At 33.4% G+C, this 18,194-nt stretch overlaps 1 protein-coding gene across 2 annotated transcripts; it reads right to left on the bottom strand.

Moving 5' to 3' along the window:
• Positions 1 to 1,080: 1,080 nt before the first annotated feature.
• Positions 1,081 to 4,598, bottom strand: EMB2758 (Tetratricopeptide repeat (TPR)-like superfamily protein). Of its 2 annotated transcripts, none has more exons than XM_068638790.2 (3): positions 1,914 to 4,598; positions 1,686 to 1,820; positions 1,081 to 1,354 (listed from the first exon to the last, which is right to left on the bottom strand). In XM_068638790.2, exon 1 carries the CDS (start codon positions 4,492 to 4,494, stop codon positions 2,044 to 2,046), a length of 2,451 nt encoding a protein of 816 aa, XP_068494891.2. In that variant the 5' UTR covers positions 4,495 to 4,598; the 3' UTR covers positions 1,081 to 1,354; positions 1,686 to 1,820; positions 1,914 to 2,043. The 2 variants fall into 2 exon arrangements, with proteins under 2 accessions (XP_068494891.2, XP_090160229.1); XM_090304103.1 differs by having other exon boundaries at positions 1,909 to 4,598.
• Between the last annotated feature and the right edge of the window lie 13,596 nt (positions 4,599 to 18,194).

Genomic DNA, 18,194 nt, shown 5'->3' on the forward strand with positions numbered 1-18,194 from the left:
TTTCCTTTTTCGATTGGTGCATAGATATGTTGGTTTGTATGAGGATGATCTTATGATGTATTCATTTAAGTTTGTGACTTTCTTTGTGTTAAGCTAAGAGAGTTTTATATAGGCATACATGGGAGTATGTCTAGTGGAGGAGGTTAAAGTTGTGTTCATGTATAACGGTTGGACCACCTCTAAAGTAATTCATATTTAGTCATTTTTTATTACCGATAAAAAAAATTGAAATTCCAACTTCCCATTAATGCGTAGATTTTATTTTTATATTAATTTTAGGAGGCAATTTTTAAGAAAGAAAATTTATTCCTTCCTCCCATTCGGAATTCAAAATTTGACTCGTGATAACACAATTTATTTAAATTTCATTTCTTTATTTAAATACCACAAATATTTTTTTTTTCTTGATTCAGTAAAAAAAATTAAATGTTTTTATCTAACTTTACAATGGTTTACTACTCTATATATACTTTTTAATAAAAGTTATAGTTATAATTTTTTTTTGAAAACTTAAAAAAAATACATTATTATGGACTCTTTCAAGATGATTAACCTTTTTATTTAAATTTATGATTGTGTAATTAAAACTCAATTAAATAATTATGTGAGATAGTATACAATTTTGAGTTAAAACAAGTTATCACTATAGTTTACAAAAATAAATTGATTACTATTTATCCTCTGTTTGGATCTATTAATTAATCTACTTTTATACGAATGCATATGAAAGGGGAAAGTGTAAAATACAAAAATAAAAGCACAAAAAACAAGACACTAATTTAAAGTAAAAAAGTTGTTAAACAAATATAAAAGAATAAGTGAAGTGTCAAAAGTAAGTTCACTCAAAATTAAAAATCTATTTTACTTGAAAGTAGAACTTTCAAGCATGGCCTTACTTGCCTCCTTTGTTTTCCTAGGTAAATCCAAATGTACTCATGAGTCCCTTATTCATACAACACTTCTCACAATCTATATTGCAAATATATTGTACTCTAAAGAATATAACAAGTATCTATATTATATATAGAACACAAAGATAACAAAAAATTGTTAAAACAACTAAAACAAAATACCATATAATACAGGTGGTATAATTAGACTTAACATTACTAAACGTTCTCTAATAATCGGTCTTCTATGTTCTTCTTCATCAGACAATTATGATTTTAGAGTCAATACATTAGAGAATAAAGTTGAAAAGTTTTGTAAAATGTAGACAATTCCCCCTTCTCCAACAAAAGACAAAGAAAACAAAAACATGGACTAGGATCACAGTTGCATCTTCTTTCTTGCACATTTTCTTGATTCGATCAACTGCTTCATTCTCAGCGTGAGTTATTTCCTTCCCTTTCACCTGTGCATTTAGAAGTGAGATTAATTACTCCACACTTCTATACATAGATAATATGCACGTTATAAAATATTTAATCTAAGAGGAATCATTCCCTGAGTTAGAATCAATCGAAACTAATCACCTGACTCAGTAACAACTAATACCAGTAATTATGCATACGCTTAAATTCTTACTACCTGTCAGGATTTTACTTAGAACACAAGTGATAATTAGTGGTTTTCTTTTTTGTAAGGACGGTGAAATAAACAGAGGTTATGTATGGTACTTCTCTTCCATTTAAATTAACCGAGCTTGAAAAGACAAAACAGCAAAGCAAATACAAAAAAGTTACCTCATACAACTGCATCTAGTTAAATGACACTTTCTTTTCTTTCATCCTCCTAATCATTTTATAAGTGGAATCTGTGCCAAACTTCTTTTCAAAAAATTCTCCCACAACTTATCAGTCACAGGGCTGATCTCTTCACTGCAAAAACGCATCAAGCCTATTAAACAACCACTTCATTTTTGTTCAAACTTCATTCGCCGTTGACACAAACAACAAACAAACCCACCTTACCTTTGAGGACTTCTCCATATGCATCAACTGATCAACTGCACAGAGCAGCAAAATTCGATCAAGCAGTGCTGGTCTGCAAGATTCGATCAAGTAAATGTTGGTCACCAAGATTCGATCAAGTAGATGCTGGTCACCAGTAATCACCACATGAACAACCCCCATCTTTAAAGTGATGAAAACGGTTTGAATCCCTCACAATAATGTCCCTTTCAGTAATTTTGGATATGTACTTAGTAGCATTGTGGCAATCACCACAAACACGCAAGTTTTTAAATATCCTAATGGGACTTTTTGGTGGGGTGCTGATAAGTCCAAATGCAATGGCCAGCCTCTCACTATGACTTGTCAAAATCTGCTCTTTCTCATCCTCCTCAACGTCTTGTAGAACAAAACTATAGTCTGGAACATAACCAAGAGTTTTCATTTTGACATTCAAAACCCTTAATTCCTTGTATATCTCTGTACAATGTGGATGAGTTTGGTTTCCTGCATAAAAGACTTCAACTACACTACCTACTACAACAGAGCTCCAACCAGGCGTCTTCCTCAATCCTCTATCTCTGGCTAAGGATCTTACTTTAACTGCTCCTTCCCATTTTCCAACATTTGCATAGATATTTGACAGCAAAACATAATAGCCAACATTCTCTGAATCAACTTCCAACAAGCGATCTAAAGCTAAAGTACCCAATTCTGCATTTCCATGTATTCTACAAGCAGCAAGGAGAGTACCCCAAATGGATGCATCTGCCTGTACGGGCATATTGTTTACTAAATTATATGCTTTCTCCAAATTCCCAGCTCTGCCAAACAAATCCACCATGCATCCATAATGTTTCAAATTAGGCTTGACCCCACAATCTTTCTGCATCAAATCAAAGCACCATTGACCCTCATCAACTAAACCTGAGTGGCTACAAGCCGACAACAATGATACAAAGGTAATATGGTCTGCCTTTACCCCTTCAGCTAGCATATCCTTGAAAAGTTGCAGAGCTTCCTCTCCATGCCCATGAATCCCGAGAGAAGATATTATTGCATTCCAAGGGACTGAAGTTTCCCGAGGAATTTCATAGAATAGGGACATTGCATCCTCTAACCTCCCACATTCCCCATACATGTTAATCAGGCAGGTAGCCACAAAGACATCCAAATAGAGACAGTTCTTGATTAGCCTCCCATGAATTTTCATTCCTTGTTGCAAAGCTCCAATATGGGAATATGCTGGGAGAATACTCACCCATGTCCCTTGGTTGGGGATTATCGTTCTACATTCTCCCATCATGTTGAAAGCATCAATTGCCTCACTTGCAAGACCATTTTGAGCATAACCTGTGATCAAAGTGTTCCATGAAATTACATCTCTTCTAGGAAGCTGTTCGAAAACTGCACGTGCACAATCTATCAAACCCAATTTAGCATACATATTCACAAGTGCATTACCAATAACAACATCTTCCTCAAGCCATCCACGCCTCATAACAAATCCATGAACAGCCCTGCCAATCCTCCGATCACTTAACTGAACAAAAATAGAGGTCAAACTCACAACCGTCAACAAGTCAGGTCCCATTCCCACAAACTGCATCCTTTTAAAGAAACCAAGTGCAGTAACTGGATCATCATTCTGCTCATATGCAGCTATTATAGAATTCCAAGACACCACATCTCTCACCTTCATGCCATCAAAAACCCTCTGTGCATCCTGCAGCCTACCAAACTTCGAATACAAATTAATCAAAGCATTGCAAACAAAAACATCACTTTCCAATCCCTGCTTTATCACGTACAAATGAACCAACATCCCACAAACAACATCATTCACTTGCGCACAAACAGGAAGCACACTTGCCACCGTAACTGTATCCATCTTCACCCCTTCAACCTTCATCCTACCCAAAACACCCAACGCCCTGGCTGCTTTCCCATTCTGAAGAAACCCCGAAATCATCGCGTTCCAAGACCCTACATCTCGGACGGGCATATCATCAAACACCTTGTGGGCAACATCCACAGCACTAAACCTTGAATACAGATGGATCAAGGAAGCAGCCACATACACATCATGCTCAAACCCCATCTTCAAAACCCAGCAATGCATCTTCTCCCCATCAACCACACTCACACACGCCTTCAACACAGGGGCAAAAGTGTAAAAGTCGGGTCTTACACCAGAATTAGACAACAACTCACTTACACAGTACATAGCCTCACGGTATCTCCCACACCGAACATACGCAGCCACCATTGAGTTCCATGTGAAAATGTTCTTACTCTGAATGTGCTCAAAAGTGTTGCGAGACAATGAGAGGTCCCCGAGAGTGGCATACAAAGTAACAAGCTGGGTAAACAAAACGACATTTTGAGCCTTACCCAACACCGTAAGAAGTGCGTGAAGCTGCTTGGCAGTACCAATGTCGGTGCAAGAATGGAATACAACGTTGTTCTTGTTATCACGGTCATGTGATATCTGTTGCAAAGAACCTGTAGCTGATGAAAAAATTTGGTGAATCCATCGTTGCAATGGGAAGACCGTCGAATTTGGCTTGAAAGGTGGCAACGATTTGCGAAGAGAAAGCATAGAACATTGGTTTGATTCACTCTGCGAATGCTTACAATTCAACTGCAACTGTAACGAACAAAATGGCAACACCCTCTTTTTTTTTTTTTACCAAATTAGAACAATTTGGTTTGGATATTAAACAATTCGCTAAATTTAAAATGTTGCAGGAAATTAGCCAAGTTATGATTTCAAGCACAAATTTAAATAGAAACATTATATTTTTATTTATTTTTATTGAAATCGTGTTTAAAATTATAATTTCTATCTATTTAATATTTTTTATAAGCACGTTTTTTTTTTAATTTACTGTTATGTATTTTTTTAATTATTAATTATTTTTATAAAATTGTGCATGTAAGCACGCTTTTATTGATTTATTATATAAAATGAGATAAGATGTATTTTTTCAACATAATTCAATCTACAAAAAAAACTATTGATAAAAAGAACATGAGTATTTTTCTATGAATACACATTCTTTTGATAAAATGAATTGATAAATGTATTGAATGTATTCTACAAGGTGAACAACTCCATTGGTGATGGGCGTCACTCCCTTGAAGAGCATGTAGTTACACCCTCCCATTCATGGATTTGTATCACTCAACATCTTGAATTTCTGCATGATGTGCAAAGGAAGATAGGAGGTGATAGCCACCGCTTGGAATCAGAGAGATGAAGGAAAAAGTTAAGGGAAGATGAAATTGCTTCTGGAAAAGGGAAAATAACTATCTTATCTTATTACGTTTTGTTATGTACAATATATATGAAATACAAAATACAATAGGTTGGGTTTCAGCCCAAGGAACAAAATTAGAAAGGCCCAAAACTCAATACCACCCCTGTGCATGGATATTCAGCACGCCTAGCTTGTGAAGGAGTCTATGGAAAACATCATTGTCAAGTGGTTTAGTGAGAAGATCAGTAGGTTGATTTTCAGTACTTATGGATAACAGATTGAAGAGACCTTGCTGAAGCCTTTCTCTTACCACATGACAATCTATATCAAGGTGTTTTGTCCTTTCATGGAAGCTGTGATTTTGAGCGATATGTCTAGCAGATTTGTTGTGCTATGAGTGGTAATGTCCAGATCCTCCAGCAAGAAAGTAACCCACTGAACTTCACAACAAGTTGCAGCTAACGCACGGTATTCTGCCTCAGAGAAAGACCTTGATACAGTGTTTTGTTTCTTGGTTTTCCATGATATTGGAGATTCTCCAAGGAAAATACAGAAACCAGTGGTTGATCGGCGCGTTAAGATGCAAGATGCCCAATCAGAGTCACTGAACGCTTTGATTTGGATATCTATGTCTTTCGGGTAAAAAATTCCTTGAGCAGGGGAGGATTTGATATACTGGAGAACTCTCTGTGCAGCTTGATGGTGTTGTTTTGTGGGTGCTTGAACAAATTGACTAAGGCATTGAACAAAAAAACTGATGTCAGGTATTGTGTTCACCAAGTAAAGCAAGCGACCAATGATCCTTCAATATGCGGAAACATCATGTACAACAGCTTGTTCAAACAACTTTTCATTTTTCTTGACCATAGGTGTAGAAACTGGTTTCGCACTAGCCATCCTTGCATGAGCTAGTATTTCAAGAGCATATTTCCTCTGGCAGACATGGATCCCTTTCTTTGTTCTAGCAATCTCCAAACCTAAAAAAAAAATTTAATTGCCCAAGGTCTTTGATGGCAAAATCTACATTCAAAGAACTCTTAACAGCTTGTATCTCTTTTCATGTTATTCCCAACAATTAGTATATCATCGACATATATGAGAAGTGCTGTAAAAGTGTTCTCAGTTTTTCTAATGAACAGAGAGCTGTTAGCTTTTGAATGAGTGAAATTAATTGAGTAAAGAAAGGTAGTAAGTTTATCATACCATTGCTTGCTTCAAACCATATAAGGATTTAGTTAAGCGACAAACCTGGTTTTCTTTTCCAGTGGTGATCCCGGGAGGAATGTCCATGTAGACTTCCTCTTGTAAATCCCCATGCAGAAAAGCGTTCTCCACGTCTAGCTGTTCAAGGTGTCAGTCCATAATGGAAGCAACTGCAAGGATGCATCGCAGAGTGGTGAGTCTCGCGACTGGTGAATAGGTCTCCATGTAGTCTATTCCTTCCTGCTGTGTATATCCCTTCGCAACAAGACGTGCCTTGTACCTCTCAATCTTCCCATCAACTTTTCTCTTTATTTTGTATACCCATTTACATCCAATGGGAGTTTTGTTTGGAGGAAGATCTGTGATTTCCCAGGTTCTGTTGAATTCGAGCGCTTTTATTTCAGATTCCATAGCCTTCAACCACTCAGGGTGTCCCTTTGCTTCTTCAAAATTTCGGGGCTCGATTTGTGATGAAAGGGACAAAGTGTATTTTAGTTGTTTATCAGATAGTTTATTGTTTATTGTATGAAATGACAAAATCAAGAGGATAACGTACCTTTGAGTTCAGATTCTTATTGCACGGTGCAACCATCATTTGGTGATGATAATCTTCCAGATAAGTGGGTGGTCTCCTAATCCGTGTGGAACGCCTCAGATCATCATGAACAACATTGTTCTCGTTTTATCTCTGTTCTTCTCGTTCAAAATGGCTCTCTTCGGGTTGTTCAAGACCATCATTCAGATACATCATAAAATCGTCTCCTTCTCGAGTAATGAGTTGATTGGGTTGACTATTCCTATTTTTCAGATCACAAAAACTAGTTTCATAGAAAACAACATTTCTAGATACATAAATCTCTCTAGAGTGTATGTCCATGACAATATAACCTTTCACTCCTTGTTTGTAACCAAGGAAAATGCACTTACGTGCTCTAGGATCAAGTTTGTGCCTATTTTGTTCCAAAGTGGAGGCAAAACACAAGCAACCAAAAATTTTAATATCAGCTAAAATAGGCATGCATTTGTACAAGAGTTCATAGGGACTTCTATTTTGAATTACAGGTGATGGTAAACGGTTTATCAAATAAACGGAGTACAAAACAGCAAAAGACCAATATGCATTAGGTAGATTTGATTGAAACATTATGCACCGAGTGACGTTAAGAATGTGTTGGTGTTTTCTTTCCACAATAAAATTTTGTTGTGGAGTTTCATTGCAAGAACTTTGATGTATGATACCATTTTTATCATAAAAATCATTCCAGCAGAATTCTTTGCCATTATCCGTTCTAATGGTTTTAATACTCTTATCAAATTGGTTCTTAATGTGAATAACAAAATGCTGTAAAACATTTCTAGTTTCACTCTTATTTTTCATAAGATGAACCCAAGTATGTCTACTAAAATCATCCACAATGGTTAAGAAGTATTTGTGACCTTGAATAGAAGGAACACCAAGAGGACCCCATATGTCAATGTGAATAAGATCAAAAACAAACTTTTACTAAGCTGAAAAGGTAATTTGTGTTGCTTTGCAAGATGACAGGGAGAACAGATATTATCATGATTGAAATGTATATCACTGTGTGTTTTGGCTAAGTGTTCTAAGACCTTATTCGAAGCATGGCCCATCCTACAATGCCAAATATCAAGTTTTTCAGCAGTTTTAAAAATAGCTTCATTATGTACAGAGTTAACAAGACTATCCTTCCTATCTGCATACATGTGATAAAGCTCATCCTTGATTTCAGCTTGACCAATTGTCTTCAAGGTAAGCTTTTCCTGTATCTGATAAACATCATGTGTGAAAACAAATTGACACTTCAAGGATTTTTTTAGTCTTTGCATAGATATAATATTTATCATGAATTCAGGTATGTACAAAACGTTATGTAGTATAATATCTTTGGTTAGGAAAACAGTTCCAGCAAAAAAGGCAGTGACCCTTTGATTGTTGGGAAGCTTAACCATTACTAGTTTTATTTTGTAGTAATTTGTGTAAACAGAAATAGAGCAGGCCACATGGTCTGTGGCTCTAGTATCAAGAATCCAACAATTCATACCTTTTCTACCTGTGTTGTTGTCAGTTGTTGGGAAGTCTCATATGGTGTTGTTAACAACCTTTTCTGTTCCTTTTTAATTCTGTATCATGTCCAAAAGATGTTGAAGTTGCTCTGGATCGATAGCTTTAAAAATTTTCTCATTGACAGCGTCATTGAATATGTGTTTTCCTCTCTCGTTCTCATGATCTCTATCTTCTTCAGTAGGGCCTGCATTGTAGTTGACTCTATGCTTCATCCACGGTGGGTATCCGTGCTTCGAGTAGCACTCGTATGCGGTGTGATTCATTTTGCGACAAAAGGAACACTGTTTTCCATATCCTTTTCCCCTTCCTCTGCCATAGTTGCGCCAGCCTTGTCCATGGTTACTGGTTTTACTGATTTTTTGATGTTGTTGATCGATACTGTTTGCTAGAATCTTTGTATCCATTCCTATACTTTCACTCAAGTGCCTTTCTTGTTGCAGAACCAAAGAGAAAACTTTGTTAATACCTGGAAGAGGTTCTGTTAGCAAGATCTGTGTTTTGACAGCATTGTAAGCTTCTCCCAAACCCTTCAAGAAACTCATAATGCGCTCTGAATCCCTGTATCCTGCCATGATTTTCATCATATTGCAGCTACATTTCGTTTTACAAGAGCAGCTCGGTAATGGCCTTAAAGAATCTGATTCTTCCCACAAGATTTTGGAGTCGGTATAATACTCTGTTATGCTTCTTTCTCCCTGTTTAATAGAATTTATTTCTTGCAAAAGATCAGATAAACGGAAATGGTTGCTTTTTTAGAACTTTTCTTTGAGATCTTCCCACAGTTCCTTCGCATTATCAATGTAAACGATGCTTTGTGCAATTTGTGTTGAGATGCTGCGTGTGATCCATGAGATAGCCATAATGTTGCATCTCTCCCATGCTTCGTATTGGCTCTCACTGTGCGATGGCTCAGGAATATCCCCGTTGACGAACTTGAATTTATTTTTCGAAAGCAGAGCATGTTTCATCGCCCTACTCCATGAGTGGTAATTTGAACCATCTAACAACGGAGTTACAAGGATCATACTTGGATTTTCCCGGGTGTAGATAATACGCACTGGTTGGGTTTTGTTGATCATTTTGTTGTGAAGGTTTTTCTTCAGCCATGAGTTGTAGAAACGACGAGGATCAAGAAAACAGAGGAAAGGAAGAACAGTAATGGCAGCGAAGCAGAGTGGGTTTAAACCCGCTCTGATACCATCTTGAATTTATGCATGATGTGCAAAGGAAGATAGGAGGTGATAGCCACCACTTGGAATCAAAGAGATGAATGAAGAAGATAAGGGAAGATGAAATTGCTTCTGGAAAAGGGAAAATAACTATCTTGTCTTATTACGTTTTGTTATGTACAATATATATGAAATACAAAATACAATAGGTTGGACTTTAGCCTAAGGAACAGAATTAGAAAGGCCCAAAACTCAATACAACATACCATATATAAAAACAATATATATATATATATATATATATATATATATATATATATATTAATAAAATAATAGATATGTTCCTAATTCATATATAAAATAAAATTATTAACAACAATCTTATATCCAGTATATCATTTTAAGTTTATACTACAAAAATATCTTACTAACAAAGGTCGTATTCTCATGTTCAATCCAAGAAGTAATAAAATTAACCTTTTTTATTTTGTCAACTCATGTCATACCTACACTTAGTGTGTATGTGTATATATATATATATATATATATATATATATATATATATATATATATATATATATATATATAAAAGATGGATTTTGGTCTATATAATAACAGCAATCCGACAAACTTTCCTATTGCACTCAGATAACATTGGTCACATATACAATCGTTTTTGCTCTAAATTTGTGAATCGCACTACATAAGATAATTAGTGCATAATCTATGCTTATATGATAGTTAATCAATACATATTCATGGTACAAACTAGCCAAGTTTTTTCAAGATGTGTGACCTCCCTAGCTTTCAATCCCACTAGAATTGCACATGTACTTGGACAACTATCATCTTCCAAAAAATTATTACTAATACATATGTAGTCATCCACTGTATCAAGCATAGCTAGTTTTGTTGTTTAGTATATTCCTTTGTAGGATAAGAGAGATATTATACACATCTTAATTATCCCCACATTAGTTAGAATAAGAAAATGAAGTTTTAGGATTTGTATTAGTTAACTATGTTCACACTTTTAACTATGTGATACTAAATATTTCCATCCTATATCAGTCTTCTTGTTCTATATATAACCTTATTTGATTTCAAATAGATCAACATATCGTTATCCATACACTTTGTCAAATTTAACTTCTTTTGTAACTCAAATCAATAACATAAAACCATAAAATATTTAGTTTGAGTTGGTTATGAGATATCGTAGTAATACCCATCCAATAATAACAAAGACTCAAAATCATATTGGAACCTCACAACTAAATATTAGACGTGTCATGGTTTCACCCATTTCCCCATATAGTACACACAACACACTACCAATGCACACTCTTCCCTGAGTTAAATTGTATCTTATCGACACTCTATTTATTAACATATTCCAAATGAAAATAAAAGCAAAAAATATAGCTTTAATATTCCAAAAAAAGTTATACAAATAAAAACCTTTCCTCTCAAACTATCCTTTAAAATGTGATAAGTAGATCTAACAATATTTTCTCTTATCCTTTTCCTTCCACACCCGTGTATATTCTCCTCTTTATTAAGGGCTATAATCTGATAGTTGATGCAACATATGACATAGAGTACTTCTCAAGCAAACCACTTCCTTTTCCACCCCAAATCCCACACCAAAGAATCTCCATTCCATTTTCCCATCTCATTTGCTTTTGCATCTTTTGATAAAGAATTTCTAAACAACCTAAGAAACACCTTGGTAAAATGGTAGTTCACTAGTTAATTCTTCTGTCAAAAATCTAATCCTAGTTCATGTTCCAACCTTTCACTTAACATTAGTATCAAACCAATTATATTGATCACTTACATAAATGGTGACTATTTAATGGCAAGTGAACCGAGTCAAAAGTAATAAATTGTCCATAAGGACGTATATAGAACCCACAAGGAACAATCCTAAAATCTCAAATATAACATTCACTAAATATAAGACAATGTGTAAAAGTTTGTTTGGAAGGTTGTTTCTATCATGAATTTGTAAGAAATTAAGTAAAATCAAAGTAAATGATTTGGATGAGTCAACTGAGAAAATTGAGATTAGGGTTCATCATTCTCACTAGTTTGTATTTTCAATGAATAAATGCATATAACATTCCATCTTAATTGACATTAATGAACATATAAAAATCATTCATATTGATTCCTCGCATACAAAATTATTAAGAATGTCTCAAAAATATCGATTAATCGCATACAAAGTTATTAAGAATGTCTCTTAAATATCGATTCCTTGCATATTTATAAAAACTCTTTATCATTAAGAACAAATGTTATAAAACAATTAACATTTAATATATTCCTAAAATTCAAATATGTTAAGCATTATCATTTAGGTTAGATGCTTAGAAGTACTTTCCAATCAAATCTAAGGATCAAAATCATGAATAAAGATTCAAACTTTAATAATAGAATGACAATACCAATCATCAATCAAGAATATAGTATTATAAATAAATATTGAGCTTAAGTGAGTTTAATGAGAAAAAGCCCAACTTCACTAGAGTGAACACGCTTAAGCAAGTCTTGAGCGAGTCTTAGACGATTTCCTTTGGAGTGATCTTGCTTGGGTGAGTTTGGGCGAGTTTTCAATGTTCCAACTTTGTCTTTTCATCTTATCTTTAACTTGTTCATTCTCTTTTAGCCCTTTAATCTTCATTTTCCCCTAGATTCCTGAAATTAACACAAATCTGGCAATAAACCGTTCATAGTTATCTTATAATCCAAAAATATGTAAAAAGATTCAAATTCCTAAATTATAGGTTGAATTATAACTATTTAATCAATTAAATTTCATAATTGCCTATCTCTTTGTATGAAATGTTACTGAATTATGTCACTTATCAATGATATACCTTCCTTAAATCACTCCTCCACTAACAAAACGTATATAAACCCTTTCTCTTCACTTAAATTTCTCCAAGACCCATATATAGACTCCATATAATTGTAGAAAAGTGGAAAAACATAAAAAGGAATGGTTAAATTATGTTTGTAAATTCTTTTAAATCTTTTCATAGATATTGTTTGATAATGTAAACTTAGACAATAGTTTTATATGGCATACAATTTGTCAAATATATTTTAAACTCAGATTTTGTCAGATTCAATGTTGCATCAACTTCAAATTTTAACATATTTACTTAAATCAACCATTTTTCCAAACTTAGTTTTCATAGTGATTCTTCCTTTTGGATTAGCATAAATGACAATAATATGCAAAGTAAAAGAGATAAGGAGAGAGAGAAATACGTAGGATAATTTTTATACTGGTCCTTCTGACATAACAAATCAGACACTTTCTCATAATCCACCTTCATGATTATGCAACTTATTTTGATGTATCTTACATCCTTTACCACTTAATTTTCCACAACCACACTATCTAACATCCTTTAAACCCCATGTAAGTTGATTAAACATAGTAAAACATCATATATATATATATATATATAATTTTGAGATTATTTCATACAAGCAGTCTACCAAAGATATAAGATGATATTTGTTAAGCTTTTAGAGGTTATCACCTTTGGGTATTAATGTTATGAATGTTGCATTATACCCCCTTGGCCAAGCACTTGATCATGAAACTACATAATTGATTTTGTAACATCCCCCTTATCCTATCCCAAGAACTTTTGATAAACTGGAAAATTAAACCTTTGGGACAAATTAGTTTACTACTTTCACACTCTCATACTACCTCTTTTACCTCAATTTCTATAAACATAAATGTTAATAACATGTTGTCATTAGATGATATTGTGGAGAAATGCACCCCTCTAAAATAATGTTTAAATGCATGTTTATTGAAAATCTACTTTTGAAAAATGATTGTGTTTTCTCCTTAACCAAGTTACGGTGCTCAGTCTAAGTGTCTTGAATAATCAAACCATTTATACAATCCCCTCCTTATTCAATGCCTTTAAATCCCTGCTTCAAGCTCTTTATTTTCTATTTGAATGATAATATGATCGATCCTTTCTTAGGGTGCATGTACAATAAATTCTTTACCATCTCATCAAAGCTTCTAACAAATTGTCAAACATCCAAAACCCTAAACGACTTAGCCCCAACCCACTTTATTAGTCTTTATAATTAATGTAAAATGATTTGATACACTCTATCAAGCACAATTTCTTTAGTATCAAGCCATACATGTAACCATCCTCTTGAAACTAACATTTTATTTATACAACTCTTAAATGTATTTAAGCCTAAACCCAATAAGGCCTAAACCGAGTAAACTTTCTTCCAAATAATGATACATCTAAGACTTATGCCATATTAGTAATAAAGTTATTAAAGTCTCTACTTCTCTCCTACCACTACCCAATTTTCTTATTCATTTTTGTTCTTCCATTCTTCTTAAAACTTTAAAGTCACCATCTATGCACCACATTTTATTTGTGTTGTCATTCCTAGCTTTTATTATATGCTCCCACGCCATCCTCTTTTCCCTAAATCCCTAAATGTTCATGGTGAATATACATTCATAATAAATATTGGATAGCTTGGATTTTAGTTCTGGTTTAAAAACACTATAAGAAATAATGATGGTAGAGTCCCCAAAAGAGCGACGCAAAGAGCAAAAGAGAGACGGTACATGGAGCTAGTGTGGGCTTAACATCCTAATAGAAATGGAAGCTAATCTTTTGGTGGCTATGTATTAAAGACGACCTCCAATGGGACACAAATTTATAAGGTAGTGTTGACTAAGCCTACATAAAGAAAAATATATTATTTAACTATAGCGTAGGTTTGGGAGACACTACAATGAATATAAATTAAATAATTATTAAGAAATGGACTTTAAGCCTAACTCAACCTCATAAAATTGTCTTATAAGGTGAGGTTTGCACCCATTTATATACTATGAAATGTCATGATCTCTAGTCGATGTGGGATCTCCAACACACTCCCCTCATGCCAAGGCTACAACTCGTGCGTGAGACTATATATTATGGGCGGTTCGATAACAGACCGATAGCAGGTGGCCTAATAAGCCCAACAAACAATTGCTAGGATAGACTCGAAATGACTCTGATACCATATTAAGAAGTGTAATTTAAGCCTAATTCAACCTCATAAAATCAGCTTATAAGGTGAGGTTTGCACCCACTTATATATTATGAAATGTCATAATCTCTAGTCGATGTGAGATCTCTAATAATTATTAAATTTAGTATCATCGTTGGGGACACCATGTGTGAAAACAAATGTGAGTAAATTGTCACCATTAGGGATACTACTTGGAAAAACAAATATTAGTGTCGCCTATACTTACGCTAAATGTAATAAAATATTAATTTGCATCCACTTTGTATCCCCATTCTCGATGCAGTATAATTCTACAACTTAGTTTTTGATTGCATCTATTTTGTGTCCACATTCTAGACGCTAACTTTTTATTATTATTTTAATAATTTTTTCATTGCATTCACTTTGTGTCCCCATTCTAAACTCAATATTATTTTGTCACTTAATTTTTTCATTGCATCTACTTTGTGCCACCATACTAGATGCTAACTTATTATTATTATTTTAAAATAATTGTTAGTGTGAGTTAAAGGTCTCCATTATGGACATAATATTTGACATTTATTTTTGTGTCCAACTTGAGTAGACTTCACCCTTGCTAGTGACTTCTTTTTTATAACCCCCGTTTTTTGTTGGCAACTAAAATAAATTTCTCTTGTAGTGAAAGAATGGTTAATGTAATTAAGAAATGTGCTTAACATGGTTTAATAAATGGTTAAATGAGCATTTGTCTTTGAAACCATTCAACAACATTCGCATGTGAAGAATTTATGTTAGGAGTTTTACAAGTATGTTGTGCATGGATGGTTGTTCAGAGGGACTATGGGTGAGGAATTTAAGTAAAATTGTCTTCTAGTTCTAATATAGTAACCAACATTGAGTGAAGGGTTTTTTTTTGTCTTAATTACCACATAGACTCCGGCCTAATAACCTACACACCATAAGAAGGATACAACTTATGTAGTACATTTATCTTTTTAAACCAACCTTTAAAGTAGGCTTGTATTTCTAGTTTAAAAAAAAGGTCAATTGTTTAGTGAAAGTTGGATAATCATGTTTATATTTGGCTAAATTATTATTTAACTATCTATGCGTGCACAATCGTATGTGAGGAGTGGTTGTCTTGTAATAGGCATGTTAAAACTAGTGCAAGTTTCTTGCTTCTTATAGTCCAAACAAGTTTAGCATCTTATTTTCAAATTATTGGTCTCATAACTGTAAAAATTTATATTTGTGTACATATTATTTTTTTAGGGAAGTTTAGTCTATTTCCTTAGTCAATAATGGTTTTAACTCTACCATTTTAAGAGTGAATCAAAAGGAATGTCTCTTAGTGAATTGGATGGTGAGTTTTAAGGCAAGGAAATACAATTTTGGAAGTGTTTTAAACATGAGATAATTGTTGCACAACTGTTCCAATTTCTTCCTTATAATTTAGGTTAGAAAAAATTTGGTGGAATAAGAAAATATTCAAAATGTTTCAACGGATCCTATATTCTCTAACTTTGTCTTCATGAGTATTTTTCTTAAAAATATTTTATTCTTTATTGATACTTCACTACAATAAAATCACTAAATAACAACTAAATTTAGAGACAAAATAAATTACACTATATTGACTAAATTAGATATTTTTATAGACTAAAAAATTATTGGTATCTAAAGTGATTTCTATTATTAATAAAAATTATAAAATAATTTATAAATTAGTATCAAATTAGCTACCAAGGTTTTAGCTACTAATATTTTAGATTCTAAATTAGTCTCTAAAAAACTAAGAGAGACTAATTTAGAATATAAAGTAGTTAGTAGCTAAAACTTTGGTAGCTAATGGTTAGATACCAATTTAGAAACTACTTTATAATTTTTTATTAATAATAGAAACTACTTTAGATACCAATAATTTTTTTAGTTTATAAAATGATATATAATTTTGTCAGTATAGTAACTAATTATTTTAATCTTTAAAATTATTTTCTATTTAGCAATTTTATTGTAATGCTTGATTGAGGCTATAAAAACATCACATGCACATTATTCAAAATTTGATGTATTTAACATGCTCACAAGGTGTTTAAGAAAATGCCTCAACCAAAACTCTATGCTCAAAGCTTATTTTAAATCCTTGTTGTTGATAATTATCTTTAGGTGTTTTATGAGATTGTTTAATTTTTTTTTATAAAAAGATTTCTTGTTAGGCATCACTATGTAACTTGACATCTCAGCAAGACTGACACCTCAAGTAACAACAATCATATGCCATCACATGAAAAAAATATATTATTAAAAAAAAGAAAAAAGAAAGAAAATACAAAAATATGGGAGGACTAGACCAAAACCCATATGTTAACAAAAACGATACATAGGTAGACTATACCTATTCATAAAGAATTCTAAGAACAGACTAGATGGAAGTCTATTATACCAATGAAATGATTCTCTATGAATAAATCCTAAATTAACCAACTTATCAGCACACGGATTCCCTTCACGAAAAATATGAGTAACCCTAAACCTGATTGTCCCACAGAATTAAGACAAGTATTCCATCGATTACGAAGCATCCACAGAACATTAGTCCTAGCAGTAAACGCATCACAAACCAAGGCAGAATCACATTTAAGCCAGACACTAGTAAGCCCCATTTTTTGAGCTTCCTCCATAACATGTATAACTCCATAAAACTCAGCAACCAAAGCAGTCTGAACTTCAAGTTAATCACATTGAAATCCAACATATCATTCTTCATTGAAGCTTTAGACGAATTTTCCACTAGACAAGTTAAATCTTTAATTACCGAAATAGCCTTAGAAACCTCAATCTTATCCTGAAATCTAGCATAATTCCTCATACGCCATATCATCCATATAGAAAAGGTTATCACATCAAGCTTAATCAATTCAACCAAAGGACTACCATCACTCTTAATAAAAAAAATAAGATCATCCTTATTAGAGAAATGAGAAGTAAGAAAAATTTGTCAAACCCAACTCCAAATATGCAATGCATTAGAACATTCAAAAAATAGATGTTGAATAGATTCCTCATGCTTTTCACAAAGCGTACACATAGAACATATATGCAAACCTTTATCATGAATATAAGAACTTCCTCTGCAAGACAAAAAAGTAAAGGAGACAATGGATCACCATGTCTTACACCTCGACTGCAGGGAAAAAAACCCACCAAACTACCACTTATTCTGATAGAAAGCATAGTTGAACGGAGAATTGTACTAATCCAACCGATAAACGAGGGGTGAAAGCCAAAACGTTTTAAAACTAATAATAAGAACTTCCAACTCAGAGTGTCAAAAGCTTTATGAATATCAACTTTGTAAGCCACATTACCTCCTCTAACCTTTTTAAAAGCATGTTAATAACTTCAGAAGCAATACTAATGCAATCCTGAATATGTCTACCCTGCACAAACCCATATTGATTAGGAGAAATGATTCTAGCAGCCACAAGTGCAAGCCTATCCGCCAGTATCTTGGAAATAATCTTAA

This window comes from Phaseolus vulgaris, chromosome 6 (assembly GCF_051622355.1).
Source record: "Phaseolus vulgaris cultivar YP4 chromosome 6, ASM5162235v1, whole genome shotgun sequence".
NCBI classification, from domain to species: Eukaryota; Viridiplantae; Streptophyta; class Magnoliopsida; order Fabales; family Fabaceae; genus Phaseolus; species Phaseolus vulgaris.

What these genes read in the sequence shown, in the direction of transcription:
- EMB2758 (XM_068638790.2), bottom strand. Translation starts at nt 4,494, where the DNA reads ATGCTTTCTCTTCGCAAATCGTTGCCACCTTTCAAGCCAAATTCGACG.